Here is a 14,047-nt window from a genome sequence, read left to right as displayed (position 1 = left end):
GGGCACAGCTGATTGGTTCCTGCTGTATCAGTAGCCAATGAGTTCGCTGATACTGAATACTGATTATTTCTGAGATTTGGATGAGTGAGATTCACGTGTTTTGTTATTGTATCCGAAGCTCGTGTAAAGGATCGGCCCTCTTCTGAACAGAGCCGGGGAGCAGCAGCTCATTTGCATTTAAAGGGACACACAAAAAAGTCGCGTTTTTGCTCACACCCAAAAAGGGCAACTTTGACTAGCTATAATGAATGATCTTGGGGGTCTTAATGCTTTATTAACTTTTTTGGTTGAGAGGACTTTCAGGGGAGGGACGGATGGTCTTATGGGTTTGGAACGACATTAGTGCGAGTAAATAATGAATTAGGAAACTGACTAACAAGGAACTAAGCCAGTATAGTCTTTCTCTACAAAAAAAGCTATTGAACATGTCCACCATTATTGCCCAGGAAGGATGGCCTTGTCCTTAGAGCACAGTTAAATCTTTTAGTTAAAATGTACCTTATATTTAACCTTTGCCTAGGATGTAATAGTGTGTGTGTGTACCTCCAGTTATAGTGCTGAATCATGGGTTTGAGGTGCCAGCCAGAGGAAAAAGGACTGAGTCCCTTACTGAAGCACTCATTATAAACAGCACCAGTATAGATGGAGAACAACCCCATCAGAAGGATCAGATACCTCCCACCAAACATCATGCGCCAAATCTAAAAGAGACGCACAGAAAAAACTAACAAACTAGTTCTGTACAAACCTAAAGTACATTTACAGAAAATGAAGAAGAAAAATAAGGCAGACGGATACACTACTGTTTAAATTTGGGGGTCAGTAAGAATTATTTTGTTTAAATGTAAGACTTTTGTACGGCAAAGATGCATTAAAATGATTAAAAGTGACCGTAAAGACATTTATAATGTTACAAAACATTTTTTTAATGTTTAATTTAATTTAATGCTCTTCTTTTGAACTTTCTATTCATCAAAAATAAAAAATAATCAAAGCAGCACAACTGTAATAATGATAACAAGAGAAGTTTCTTAAGCACCAAATCTACGTATTAGAATGATTTGTGAACATTATCTTAAATTGTAATAATATTTCAGAATATTACTGTTTTTTACTGTAGTTTTGATCAAATAAATGCAGCCTTGGTGAGCACAAGATTACTAACTTTTGAACAGTAGTGTAAAATATCAAAGCTGAAGAAAGGTAACTTGTGTTGAGATTTGTATTGAACCTAGAGAATTGAAAGTTCTTTAAAATAAAGAGATTCGTATAGTATGTTCTATTTAAATGCCTTTTTCAGTCTTGATGGCAGCTGTAACGATTATGATATGTACTGTGTAAAATGAAAGAAACCTCATTAGTGCTATTCCTCATCTTAGGGTCTCTCTCCTCCAGAACCATCCACAGGGCAGCCATTGTCATGAGTAAACCATGACCAACATCTCCAAACATCACCGCAAACAGGAAGGGAAAAGTAATGATGGTGTACACAGCTGAGAAGGGAACACACACACACACACGACATTTACCGTGAGAAGTTTATGTATTTTTACAGGTTGTTTATCTCAAGCAACAACCTCTCTCAGATGGACCTTTCTACCAACAACAATAACACTCTGTTAAATGCAACTTTAGGTAACAATGTCCATGTGACGGTGTGCGTGTGTTACCTGGATTAACCTCTCTGTAACTGGCCACACCATAAGCATCCACAATGTTCTGGAAGCTGGACGTGAATGCGTTGGTGTTAAAGAGTGTTGGAGGAGATGTGGGTGCAGGTAAACGATTGTAGAAGGAGTCTACACTGCTACCGCTTTTTCTCTAAGAAATAAAAAAGACAATAATACACTATTGTGAGATTCACTTTGAATGAGCGACCTTCGGTCCACTATTATATTACTTAGTCATCTAAAAAAGTATGACAACTGTGTGCACCACAATACCTAAAAATCAACATTTGACATCTGTGTGATGCATTTCGTGTGAAACAATTTACTAAATGTCTCACCGTTCCTTCTATCAGAGCGCTCTGGAGCAGAAGCAGTTTGGCCACAGGGCACCAGGCTTCTGCGATGAGACACTTGTCCGTGACTGAAGGGCTGCAGAGGTTAAGGACCGTCTGCACAGCTTTACACTTCTGCACTCGTATCTTCCACTGTGGCATCTGACACACACAGCGAGACAGCAGCTGCTGCATGTACTGCTCCGTCTGAGACAGCACCTGCAGACAGACAAAGGTGAAGTTAGAGAGTGGACCTGAAACTATTTTTATAACATTTTATTATTATTTCGGTCACACTTTAGATTAGGGTCCATTTCTCTAGCCTGGGTTTCCCCATGCTGCCTTGCGCGCAGCACGATTTTATTCACGCTGCTAGGCAGCCTGGATTCCATGGACCAGATTTTCGCCTCAGTTAGGGAACCAATCACAGAACGGGGAGGGAGCAGCAAGACGATGACGACGTCTATGCGACACACCGAAGCAGTTTGTTTATATCTATGGATCCAAAATGGCAGCAGACGCGAAGTTACCTTTCGATGCAGCCTTAGTGAATGCAAGTTTATTTCGTCTTCTTCCTCGTCGAATTTCTGTCGCTCTACATACGTCATCTGGTATAATTGAAACGATTGGCTATGAGCTACGTACAGGTGCATTTGATAGACATTCGTAGCGCCCAATAAACGGCTCTGGGCATTCGTAAACCACGCCTCAAATACGAGAAAATGAACATGTGGTTCCCAGACCACGTCTCAATGAGACTAGGTCTGACGTTAGCCAGGCTACCATTTCTCACTATTTTCTCAACTTTTGCCTCAATAAACTCCTATATAATGCTTATTAATAGTAAGTAAGATAGTTGTTAAGTTTAGATATTTGGTAGGATCAAGCGATGTAGAATATGGTCATGCAGAATAAGGCATTAATATGTGCTTTATAACACTTAATAAAGAGCCAATATGGATGCTAATAAGCAACTAGTTAATAGTTAGAATTGGACCCTAAACTAAAGTGTAACCATTATTTCTTTACTTTTTTTAAGAACGTACTGTGCACGATTCGTCAGTTTTATTGAAGTTTTTTTAATGTTTGTGTAAGTCTCTTATAAGGCTCTATTTATTTGATCAAAAATACAGTAATATTGTGAAATAATATTACAATAATTGAAAACTGTTTTCTATTTTAATACATTTTTAAATGCTATTTATTCCTGTGATGCAAAGCTGAATTTTCAGCAGCCATTACTCAACTCTTTAGTGTCACATGATCTTTCAGAAATCATTCATAAATGCTGATTTGCTGCTCAAGAAACAGTTCTTATTATTAGCAATGTTGGACACAGCTGTGCTGCTTAATATTTTTATGGAAACCATGATACATTTTTTCAGAATTCTTAATCGAAAGTACAAAAGAACAGCATTTATTTGAAATATATACTTTTTTTGTAATAATGTAAAAGTCTTAACTGTTACTTTGGATTAATTAAATGCATCCTTGCTGAATAAAATTATTAATTTCTTTCCTTTTTTTTTAAAATCTTACTCACCCCAAACATTTAAATGGTAGTGTATAATAATTTTTCCTAGTTGAATATCCTGTTTCACTTGGAAATGCATCAGATTATGAAAGATAAGTTAACTTATAATGTGCAATGTTTTGTTTAAAAAATGTATGCTTGTACCATTTTCTTTAAAATTAGTACCACTTGATATTTTCTTATCTAATGTAATGAAGTTCATACATTTAAGTATGAACTATCTAAATACTTGTATGCTCTTATTTCAAAGAGAATGTAATTATACAAAATAAAAGGATAAAGGAAACATTTCAGTCACCGTTTTGATATCTACAATCCTGCTTTCCAGACCCTGAAGTATTACTTCTCTCTCCTCCAAGTCCTCTGGATACACAAAGGTGTGAGTGTGGAAACTATGAATAGAGAGATCCAGAATAGATATTACTCATGTATAAATGGAAAAGATGGGGATGAGGGAGGGAGGGAGGGGGGGTCACTGAAATAAGAATTATGTGATTATGAATGTGTGCTATAGTAAGCTATAATTCAATTTATATAAGCTATGAATGTACCAATCACAGATCTTCTTTACTTTCTGTCCAATCTGCTCTCCCCAAAAAGAGATCACAAAGACAGTCCACTGAACCATCTCTCCCTGTGAGCAGGAAAAACATATCATGTTTATGGCCAATTGACATTTTCATCAAAATTAGTTATCTGATTTATTTTAATGTAACACTCTCTTACAGTGTCTGGCACTTCCAGCCTCTCCTCCATCTCCCAGAAGTCTACAATGATATAACCACGACAGGCCCGCCATAGCAGTCTCTCAAACGATGGAACCTTCCATGGATGAACCACACCAGCGACAAAGCTTTGTAGGAAAAATGTGAATAACTTTATTACTTTAGTGTCTTGTTACATATGTGTTCACATTTGAAATGTGGAAATAATATTACAACTTATTCCCAAAAGATGCGCTCACATTAACGTTGGTCTGTGAAATTTTGAAGGCAAATTCTAGTCATTTTAAGTGGAATCCACTCGATTTCCCTGTGCAGTTTTCGTTCATGTTCACGCAAATTTGCCGCACTGACCAGCAGAAAGCTACTTGTCTTGAAAGCGAAACTAATGTCATGTCACTTTACTCCAGTCACATTTACTGTCATTTGATAAAATTCCACTGGGATAAATGCAGTAATTCCAATAGCAATCCATGTATTTGGGTGTTTCTTGTGAGGACGAAAAAGGTCCCCACTCAGATTTCACTCATGTTTAAGTTGGTCACCCAACTTCGCCGTGCTGACCAACAGAAAGCTACTTGTTTGAAAGTGACTTCTGTACAAGCAGTGCTTCATAAATCTCTAGGCTATTTACAATACAGTGGACCTTTTTTGTGTGCAAAACTTTGCTAATAAGACCACGCCTTAACAAAGTGTTTCCCAGCCTTGTTCCTGGAGCCACACCAACACTCCACATTTTCAAACTCTTCCTAATCAAACACACCCGATTCAACTCATCAGATCATTGGTACAGACTCCAAGACCAGAAATATATTAGTCAGATTAGGGAGACATCCAAAATGTTAGTGTACCTCCAAGAATTGGGAAACACTGCATTTACACATTTACATTTTCATCTCTGACTAGATTGCTAAGGCAGGCATCACTATAATAATGATAGCTGCCCTCTCCATGTTAAGATGTGGTCACATTAGTGATATTCCAAAAAAATGGTCCAGTGTCTTCAGTCAATAGTGCAGAGATGCATAAAGCACAGGTCACTTTTAAACCAAACAGCTTTGAGTTCACGAGACCAACTTAAACGTGAGTGAAATCTGCATGGGGAAATGAATCACCCTTGCGTGAAATTCCTAAACATGCGGATTCCTATTGAAATTACTGGATTTCGCTCAAGAAATTATACCGAGCAACAGTAAGTGTGACTGCACCTTTAGATGGATATTGTCCTCACCTCAAGCGCATATCTTGTCTGCTGTCCAATAGCGCTGTGGTCTCAAGAGTTGGAGGTGGAACCTTTAAAGACATTATGAGAAGGTTTGGTGAATATCTGAGAGAGATCGCTTGGAGGTAAGCATGCTAAAAGCTGGATTTTTTATTTTTATACCAGTGAGGTTGGTAGTAAAATGCTCTGCTTCAGGACCCCTCTGTACTGGCTGAGCTGGATCAGCTGGTTATGTAGACTATCCCTGTTCCTCGACACCTAAATGCAAACTGGGTCAAGATCACCACTTGCACTAAATGTTTATAATGGAACACAAGATATTCATGATTTCTAAGCCTATTTCTCTTTCCTTCTCTCACCTCTTTGAGTTCTCTGGCAAGTCTCTCGCTCTCCTCCTCAATGGAGAGCAGCTCTCTTGGCTGTGGGGCTGATGGGATTGGCGTGACCGTGGGTAGAAGCCCTTTCAGAGGAGGATCGAGAGAACGACTGATCTCTTGCTCCAGATATTCTAAGGAATAAGGGTAGGGGAAACGTGTTGAGAATGAGCACAATCAGGCTGCAAAGATTATACTACAACTCTTTGATAGATAATGAGAGTGCCTTAAAATAAAAAAAGTGACTGAAATAACTATATAATACTTGCTGTAGGGGTAGCTCGTCACTGAAAGGTAAATATTTACTGGTTACATACTGAAAGTTTTCTCCAGCTCCTCGCATCTTCTCACTTCGGAAACAAACTTCCTCTGAAAGGCATTCACATTTGGGTTCAACTGAGAAAATTGGGTTAAAGAGAGACAGAACGAGGGATAAAGAGTTTATTGTAATATTGTGAAATTCTATTACAAAGTTGAAAACATTTGTACTGCTTAATATTTTTGTGGAAACTGGAACTTTTGAATGCTATAATGTATCCATTAAACTCACATCTCTGAATTCGACTAAGCCCAACTCCCCAAGCTCACTGACGCAGTTGTAAGCCGAACCTGCCTGGAGGAAAAGCTGGACCAGACACATCTCTTCACTTCGGAAGAGGCTTCCCATGGTAGTCTGAAATAATGCATACAAATCTCAACAATAAACAATACAATGTTAACAGTGCAAAAATTTAAGTGCACTGTCCATATCTCCATTTCCATATCTTGCACATTTAAGAACAAATGATAAGTGTGCTTATATACAGTGTGACAATGAAAATAAAGGCCGTTATTGGGCATAGCGGCTACTTATTTAATATGGTAGCTTGTGCTTTTCCTAATTTTGATCCAAAAAGAGGATTGTACACTGAAGGTTTGCATGTGACAGTGGTTAGATGGTAATCTAATTGAGATTTCATAGGGGATTCACCCATACCCATGTGATGATTACCCTCATGAAAGAGAAACAGAACCTCAATTAGAGTCATCTGAAACTCATCTGAGATAAGGCCCCTGTGATCAGTGACTTACCTTATTACACATTATAAGAGAAATAGCAGAATTAAATGGATCTTATTGATAGAGGATCCTATTTAAAAAAAACGAGTCTTCTGATTGTTTCAGCAATTAAAATATAAAACTATTCTAAATGCTATGGAAATATGAATGCTCATAAAGATTTGTTTAGCATTGAATGAATATTTATTTAAACAGTTAACGTTACACGCGCTTTATAAACAATTAGCCAAGGCTACACAACGTATTGCAGCAAAGGCATTTCCTCGCTTTTACCAGACAAGCAAAGCTGTACAAAGAGACCCCTTAATTGTTTTCTAGGACAGTGTAAAAAGTATTTGCAGTGACCATTTTACACATTTAATCAAAATATGGTGTGGTTTTGTGAGAATTATAGGAATTATTCGAGTCTGTCGAAAAGCAGGCGTAACGCAGTCTGGTGGCAGTGTCCCGTTACTGCAGCATATGGCGTAACAACATAAACAAAACCCGACGACAGAAATGGGACATCACACAGTGAACTAAACAAACGCGATTCATTTGACTGTGGATATGTTTAAATAATAGGCAGTATTTACTTCATGGTTTCAATGAGGAGCTCGGTTTTACACATTAGTTCAATTCAAATGCGCATTAAAACTGCCGACCTTACCGTATGAGAGGCAAGGATCGATAAATCCAAGGCGATCGATGTTGGGAAAATGAATTATCCACAATTCGATCTCATGGTCGGTTGTATTGTGAGGCTCTGCGATGTAGGCTAAACAGCGGATCTTTGAGCTCGTGGCCGCTCATTACTCCAGCTCTAGTCATTGCCATGTGATTCAGCCAATGAATTAGAACTGTTACAGTAACAACACACAAGCCAAGAGCACATGCACGCAACATTTTACCTCTAAAACCCAATGAGAAGCTAAATAATGATGGAAATAAGGACGTTTAGATGATGATCTGATAAATAAATAAATAATCTCTTAATGTTTATTTATGTTTCTGCATGAGATACTGGGATGCACAACGGTAATGTTTGAAATGAACAGATTAGGAAAAATGTCAGCGCAATAATGTAATAAGCAATCCTCAAAAGTAAAGTAAAGTAATATATAATATTTGATATTATAACGTATAATGTAAAATATATGATATTTATAATATTATAAAATAGTATTTGAATTGGCTTGTGTATAGATTACTAGCCTGGAAAAATCAAAATAATCCATGATACAATTTCAATGTACATTATTGCATTTCTATCATTATTCACCAAGGTACTCAACAGTATGAAGCCATTGTTAACATAACAAAGTCAAAAACCAAAATCATTGAGATTAGTTTTAGGATATCATTCTTTTACTCATGTGGATAATGGACACTTTCAGCAGCTTGGATGGTTACCTATTGAAAGACGGTTAGTCTAAACTAAAAATGGTTCATAAAATAATTAATAATTGGGCACCAGTGTATTTTAACTCATATTTCTCTCAGGTTAATGTAAGACATGGACATTATTCTAGACAAAGTATGGATGTGAATCTATGTATAATATACAGGAATAAGTTGCCATTGGACAATGTTGGTTTTAGTATAAGAGTGAAGAGATTATTTTTAGATGGGATGGCTTAATATATATATATATATATATATGTATATATGTATATATATATATATATATATATATATATATATATGTATATATATATGGGCCATTCTACAGAATTGGTGCAAACTGCTGTCCCTCATCCAAAAAACACATTTGAAAAGCATTTAATTATTAAAATCTTAGATGTTTACTAAGATCCTTCAATTATCTATTGAAACCCACAATAATATTTAAGATATCAGTAAGCTTTATATATATAAAATCATAATTTATGGGCTACTTTCAATTAGGAGGTGGCTGTCCCAAACCCTAACCCCTAAATTTCAACTTGTGAAAATGATATTGAATAATTTTTTGCAAATTTTTCCATTCTTGTTTTAAAAAAAATATTTTTGTTTTTTAAAAAAAAATGAAGTTAAAAAAAATATTTATTTTATATTTTATTTTTAAATCATGAAACTTTATCTAAAAAAACATGTCCCGCATTTTCATGTCACTACCAAAACAGTGAATGTTGTAGTCCATTGGCTGAGACTGATTTTAACCACACTCCTACATTTTTGATCAGGAAATATTCCTGTGTCCCTCTCTCTCATGTGCTATATGGTGAGTAGATTGATCCCATCATTTTGAGGTAAATGTGTTCTAAAGTCTAAAAATCTGTGTGTAACTTTAAGGAATGTCACTACCAAACTCATTTTTTCTGCTATTGAGTATTTTTTTTGGGATGTTATTCCATAAAATTTAGTTGTTATATGTGTTCAACTGTTCTGACCAGTGATGGCTAACCATGTGCTGATTAGCATCTTCGAGCTAGGCTCAAAAGTTATCTAAAATTGTCACTACCAAAACAGTCACAACCGAAACATTTTCTTGAAGTTTCGGTTGTGACATTGTTTTGGTAGTGACAAAAGGGAACACATAATCCTTTATTTGGAGGAATAAACTACATTTTAGTACAGTTATGCAAATAATTACTACTGTAGTATGTTTTAGTAGTGTTTTAGTATGCAATATTCTGTTAAAATTCTGTAATGTGATGAGGTTACAATTACTTAAGGTTGCAGTCCATGATACTAGCTTAGGTGTAAGGTTGTTGTCAGTAATGTTAATTTCTATGATTAACTTGGCAAGGAGAATGACATAAAACACCAACATGCCTAAAAAAAATAGAAAAACTACAACAGAGAGACAGAGAGAATACAAACAAAGGTTGAGGGAAGACCCAGTGAAGTACGAGGAATACTTAAGGAAAGAAAATGAAAGAAATAAGAAACGAAGGGAAGAAGGAAAGTTGAAGAGTATCAGTGAATTATCTGACAGGGAGCAAAGACATGTCAGAAAAGCATGGAGGAAAAGACAGAAAAGACACAGGATGATGGTGAAAAGACAAAAAGAGATGGAGACATTTTGCAGGGCTTCCACACCACCTAGCACTTCCAGTGAGGGTGATCAGACACCAGTACACACACACACACACACACACACACACACACACACACACACACACACACACACACAGTTCAGTGGTTCTGGAGATTTATCTGAATGAGGAAAATTATTCTGAAATTAATGTATTATGTAAACACACACACACACACACACACACACACACACACACAGAGTTCAGTGGTTCTGGAGATTTATCTGAATGACTCATAAACAAAATGTTGAAAATGTGAAAATAAAACAAAGTGGTTCTGAGTCTACATTGTAAGTTGTTGTTTTTTTAGGAAGAAAAATCTATGAGCATACCTCTTCTCACTTGCACCTCAAGACCAAAGTATAGAATAGCTCGAGGTGTTCTTATAAGATATTTACTGTCAGATGTGTGTCTGCTATATGTACTGACTGCATATGTGCATCATAGTTATTTATTTATATTAACATAAAATGTGGACAGTCTGATTCAGCCATGGCAAACTAATTATTGTGGTCACTACCAAAACATTACTGTCACTACCAAAAATGTGCAGTCACTACCGTAACATGGGATGTTTTGTCAAAAATAAAGTATATTGAATTATCAACTAAGATGTTATGATAGTGTTTGGTTCAATGCATATTAATACTAATGAATCCTTAACTTTGAAATCAGTACGATAAACTTTATGCCTTCTACAAAGAAAGATTGGGTTCAAAATACAACAAATCTCATAAATCACACTTAAAATATTATTAAAATTATAATCTTTATTGATTTAACCAGTAAAAATATTTTTTAAAAATAGAAAAAATATATATTTATAAGGTAGATGTAAACAAAATCTTAATAGGTCATTATAAGCCTTCTTAATAAATTATTTAATATTGTGTTTCGGTAGTGACAAATTTGGGGAGAAGGAAAATATTCCAGCATTTTCTGAAAATACAATATGAGAATTAACTGCACAATTACTAGAAAAGCATACCTTGGATATTATACAATTTGCATACATGCAAAATTTGTGGGAAAAAACAAAAAAATTTCAAGATGTTTCCAACTCTGACTTTGCACCAATTCTGTAGAATGGCCCATATATGTATATATATATATGTATATATATATGTATATATGTATATGTATATATATATATATATATATATGTATATATATATATGTATATATATATGTATATATGTATATGTATATATATATATGTATATATATATGTATATATATATGTATATATAGTATATATATATATATATATATATATATATATATATATATATATATATATATATATGTATATATGTGTGTGTGTGTGTGTGTGTGTGTGTGTGTGTGTGTGTGTGTGTGTATTTGTTGTGATATTTTGTGTGTTTGTGTGTATGGTTTGTCATGAAAATGTCTCGTTAAAAGAAAATCAAGGACCACAATGGAAATAAGCTAATGCAACTTTATTGTGTTATCCTTGAAAAATAAGTTGTTGCAATGTTGTATTACTACTTTTTATGTCAAAAAAACTCACACCTTTTATTTTCATTTACATAAAAAAGTAATCAACCTTGACGAACGTCCGTAAATGAAAGTGTTTCTTGAAACATCAACTGGTGCTTTTTGGACGTCATCAGGTTTTTGTTTGAGTTTATGTCCTTTTTGAGTAAGGGTGGATTTTTGAGTGCACTGTCATCACAGTATGACACACCCATAATACCCACATAGGCCAAAGTACTCTTACTTTAGCAGGCTTTTCAATGGCCAACTAAGACATTTCTGAATTTCTGATTTTTTTTTTACCATCCTGTGTATCCAAGTATACAACATGATCCAAGAATGTTACTTTCTGTTTTATATTTAGCTTTGCTTTGCATGAATACATTATCATACATTTAGGCATCTAAAAATGGGCATACACAAGACAGAGTTGATAGTGAACACTATTTCTAGCAGGTAATATTGAATGAGAAATTAGAATTCCCTAATAGGGAACCCATGTATGTATCCAATATACAACCCCAAATCAGAAAAAGTTGGGACACTGTACAAATTGTGAGTAAAAAAGGAATGGAATAATTTACAAATCTCACAAACTTATATTTTATTCACAATAGAATATAGATAACATATCAAATGTTGAAAGTGAGACATTTTGAAATGTCATGCCAAATATTGGCTCATTTTGGATTTCATGAGAGCTACACATTCCAAAAAAAGTTGGGACAAGGCCATGTTTACCACTGTGTGGCATCCCCTCTTCCTTTTATAACAGTCTGCAAACGTCTGGGGTATGTTTTACAGAAAGAGTGATTTATTCAACAAATTGGTTTAGGCTATTAAGAATTTGGTGCAGAGAATGGGCATTAGTGTTTCAACAATTCAGAAAAACTGGATGCATTGTGAAATTATTTAGCCCAAACAACCTGCGCTTCTGGCTCTGAGGCTGGCTTATCAGGTAAAACAGACAGAAGTGTGAAGAGGTTCCTTCTGATTATCAAATTTGGGCAACTGGTGAACCCGACCACATCTTCAATAAGGAGGAATTTGTGGAGATGAACTGGAAATGTAAGGACAGAGGGAACTTGTGAAAACCCCCCGAATGGTTTAGGATTATACTGAGTTTTAACTGAATGTTTAGCTAAAGCTGTGAGTTAGTAAACAAGCTCTCGGCTCTTCCTGGAAGTCAAGGGAGTATCTAAGGTCAATACTTTCAAGTATGAGGATATGAGATGGTTAATTCAGACAGAATCTCCTCCAGAAATTGAAGTGTTAACAATCATTTAACATGTATTTCATTTTATTTTATTTATGTTTATAACATGCAGAAGTTACACAAATCCATTAATTCACTGTCTCTCACATTTTCAAATATATAAACAATTCTTCAAATTCAAACATGATAATAATATTTTTTTGCAATCAAAATGACCAGTTGATTATTATTATTTTTTTGCCTGATTAATGAAATGAGAAGAACTAATGCTTCTTGCAGAATCAAGCAGCATTTTATCACAAGGGGTTGTGAAAATAAAAGCGATACAAAGTGACAAATGTAAACGCATCATGTTAAAGGTGAAGTTGAAAAAAAAATTAACAGTTGGGGAAAAAAAAGAGTCTTGAGTCAGAGTATGTCTAATGCAGTGAATTTGAGGGCAACACCCAAATGTTTACATTAAAGTTGAAGTAATTACAAATAATGAATGTCTCTACAGGAGATCTTGCAAGTTTATCATGCAACTTGATGAATTACATTTTTATGATCAGATTAAGTGACAAAGCCATTCTGAATGTGAGTTGCAGCAACTTTGGGTGGCAGCGCCAAATGGAGACAGTGAAAGATAACAACTCTGTCAGTAACCGCAACATCTCACGTTTTTGTCTAGTGTGGTAAAATACTAGCCTCTCTACGACAAATGTACAGTCTACAAAAATAGTTTTCACTTGACGAGCAAGCACAATGCCGATATGGGTTAGAAATGAAATAGGAGAAGGGTCATGGAAGTTAACAGAATAAGTTGCAGAATCTTTTTTTTTTACCATTAGTGCAAAAAACGTTAGTCAAAAGTGCATTACGACCCAGAATGCAATGAAAAGAGTGCAGAGGGAATGATTTAGCAAGACTTTATTAAGTCTTACACGTAATCGTGTTTAGTCGTCCTTTGGAAACGTAACTTTATTGTCCTCGGGGACAATAAAGTTACCTTGACCTTGTCCATGGGACAATCCTCCCAACTATCTTCTCATTCATTGCATTATGGTTATCCACTGAAATTTGAATTTATATGTTGATCTCTGCACACTGTAAGAAAAAAAAATTGGTAGAAAAATGTAAAAGGTCTGGCTACACGACATTTTAGGTCTTCTGAAACTGGAGAAGATCAAATTGTCACTTAGGGGGTCATCTGGCAGGTTCTATACTCAGTGGAGACCACTACTTAACTATCTAGATAAGCTGCCAGCTCGGGAAGTCTCTTTGTAGAGTCCCACTGTATGGTTACACTCCAACATAACAGATAACAACAGATAACTTGCTTTGATGACTGAGGAGTAAGCAGCAATTGATTGATATTTACTTTGTACAGTTAATGATTAGCACTAGCACCTTACATTGGTA

General features: G+C 35.4%; 1 protein-coding gene across 3 annotated transcripts in view; it reads right to left on the bottom strand.

The window, feature by feature from the left end:
- Positions 1–14,047, bottom strand: part of tcirg1a (T cell immune regulator 1, ATPase H+ transporting V0 subunit a3a) — a 93,819-nt gene that overhangs the window by 5,315 nt on the left and 74,457 nt on the right. For 2 of the 3 annotated variants that reach the window (XM_081361625.1, XM_081361627.1), the window contains exons 2-13: positions 6,405–6,527; positions 6,172–6,250; positions 5,840–5,988; positions 5,643–5,738; positions 5,490–5,551; positions 4,263–4,389; positions 4,088–4,170; positions 3,835–3,928; positions 2,009–2,221; positions 1,671–1,821; positions 1,354–1,493; positions 544–701 (exon numbers count right to left, since the gene is read on the bottom strand). In XM_081361625.1, the coding sequence (XP_081217751.1) occupies positions 544–701; positions 1,354–1,493; positions 1,671–1,821; positions 2,009–2,221; positions 3,835–3,928; positions 4,088–4,170; positions 4,263–4,389; positions 5,490–5,551; positions 5,643–5,738; positions 5,840–5,988; positions 6,172–6,250; positions 6,405–6,521 (1,469 nt within the window). In that variant the 5' untranslated portion in view covers positions 6,522–6,527. Of the gene's footprint in view, positions 1–543; positions 702–1,353; positions 1,494–1,670; positions 1,822–2,008; positions 2,222–3,834; positions 3,929–4,087; positions 4,171–4,262; positions 4,390–5,489; positions 5,552–5,642; positions 5,739–5,839; positions 5,989–6,171; positions 6,251–6,404; positions 6,528–7,562; positions 7,737–14,047 lie in introns of those variants that run through there. The other variant, XM_081361626.1, reaches the window with a different exon arrangement.

The sequence above is a fragment of the Scardinius erythrophthalmus genome (genome assembly GCF_964197995.2).
Source record: "Scardinius erythrophthalmus genome assembly, chromosome: 3".
NCBI classification, from domain to species: Eukaryota; Metazoa; Chordata; class Actinopteri; order Cypriniformes; family Leuciscidae; genus Scardinius; species Scardinius erythrophthalmus.
The sequence above is the reverse complement of the archived record's forward strand: the minus strand, read 5'-3'. Positions and strand labels throughout refer to the sequence as shown.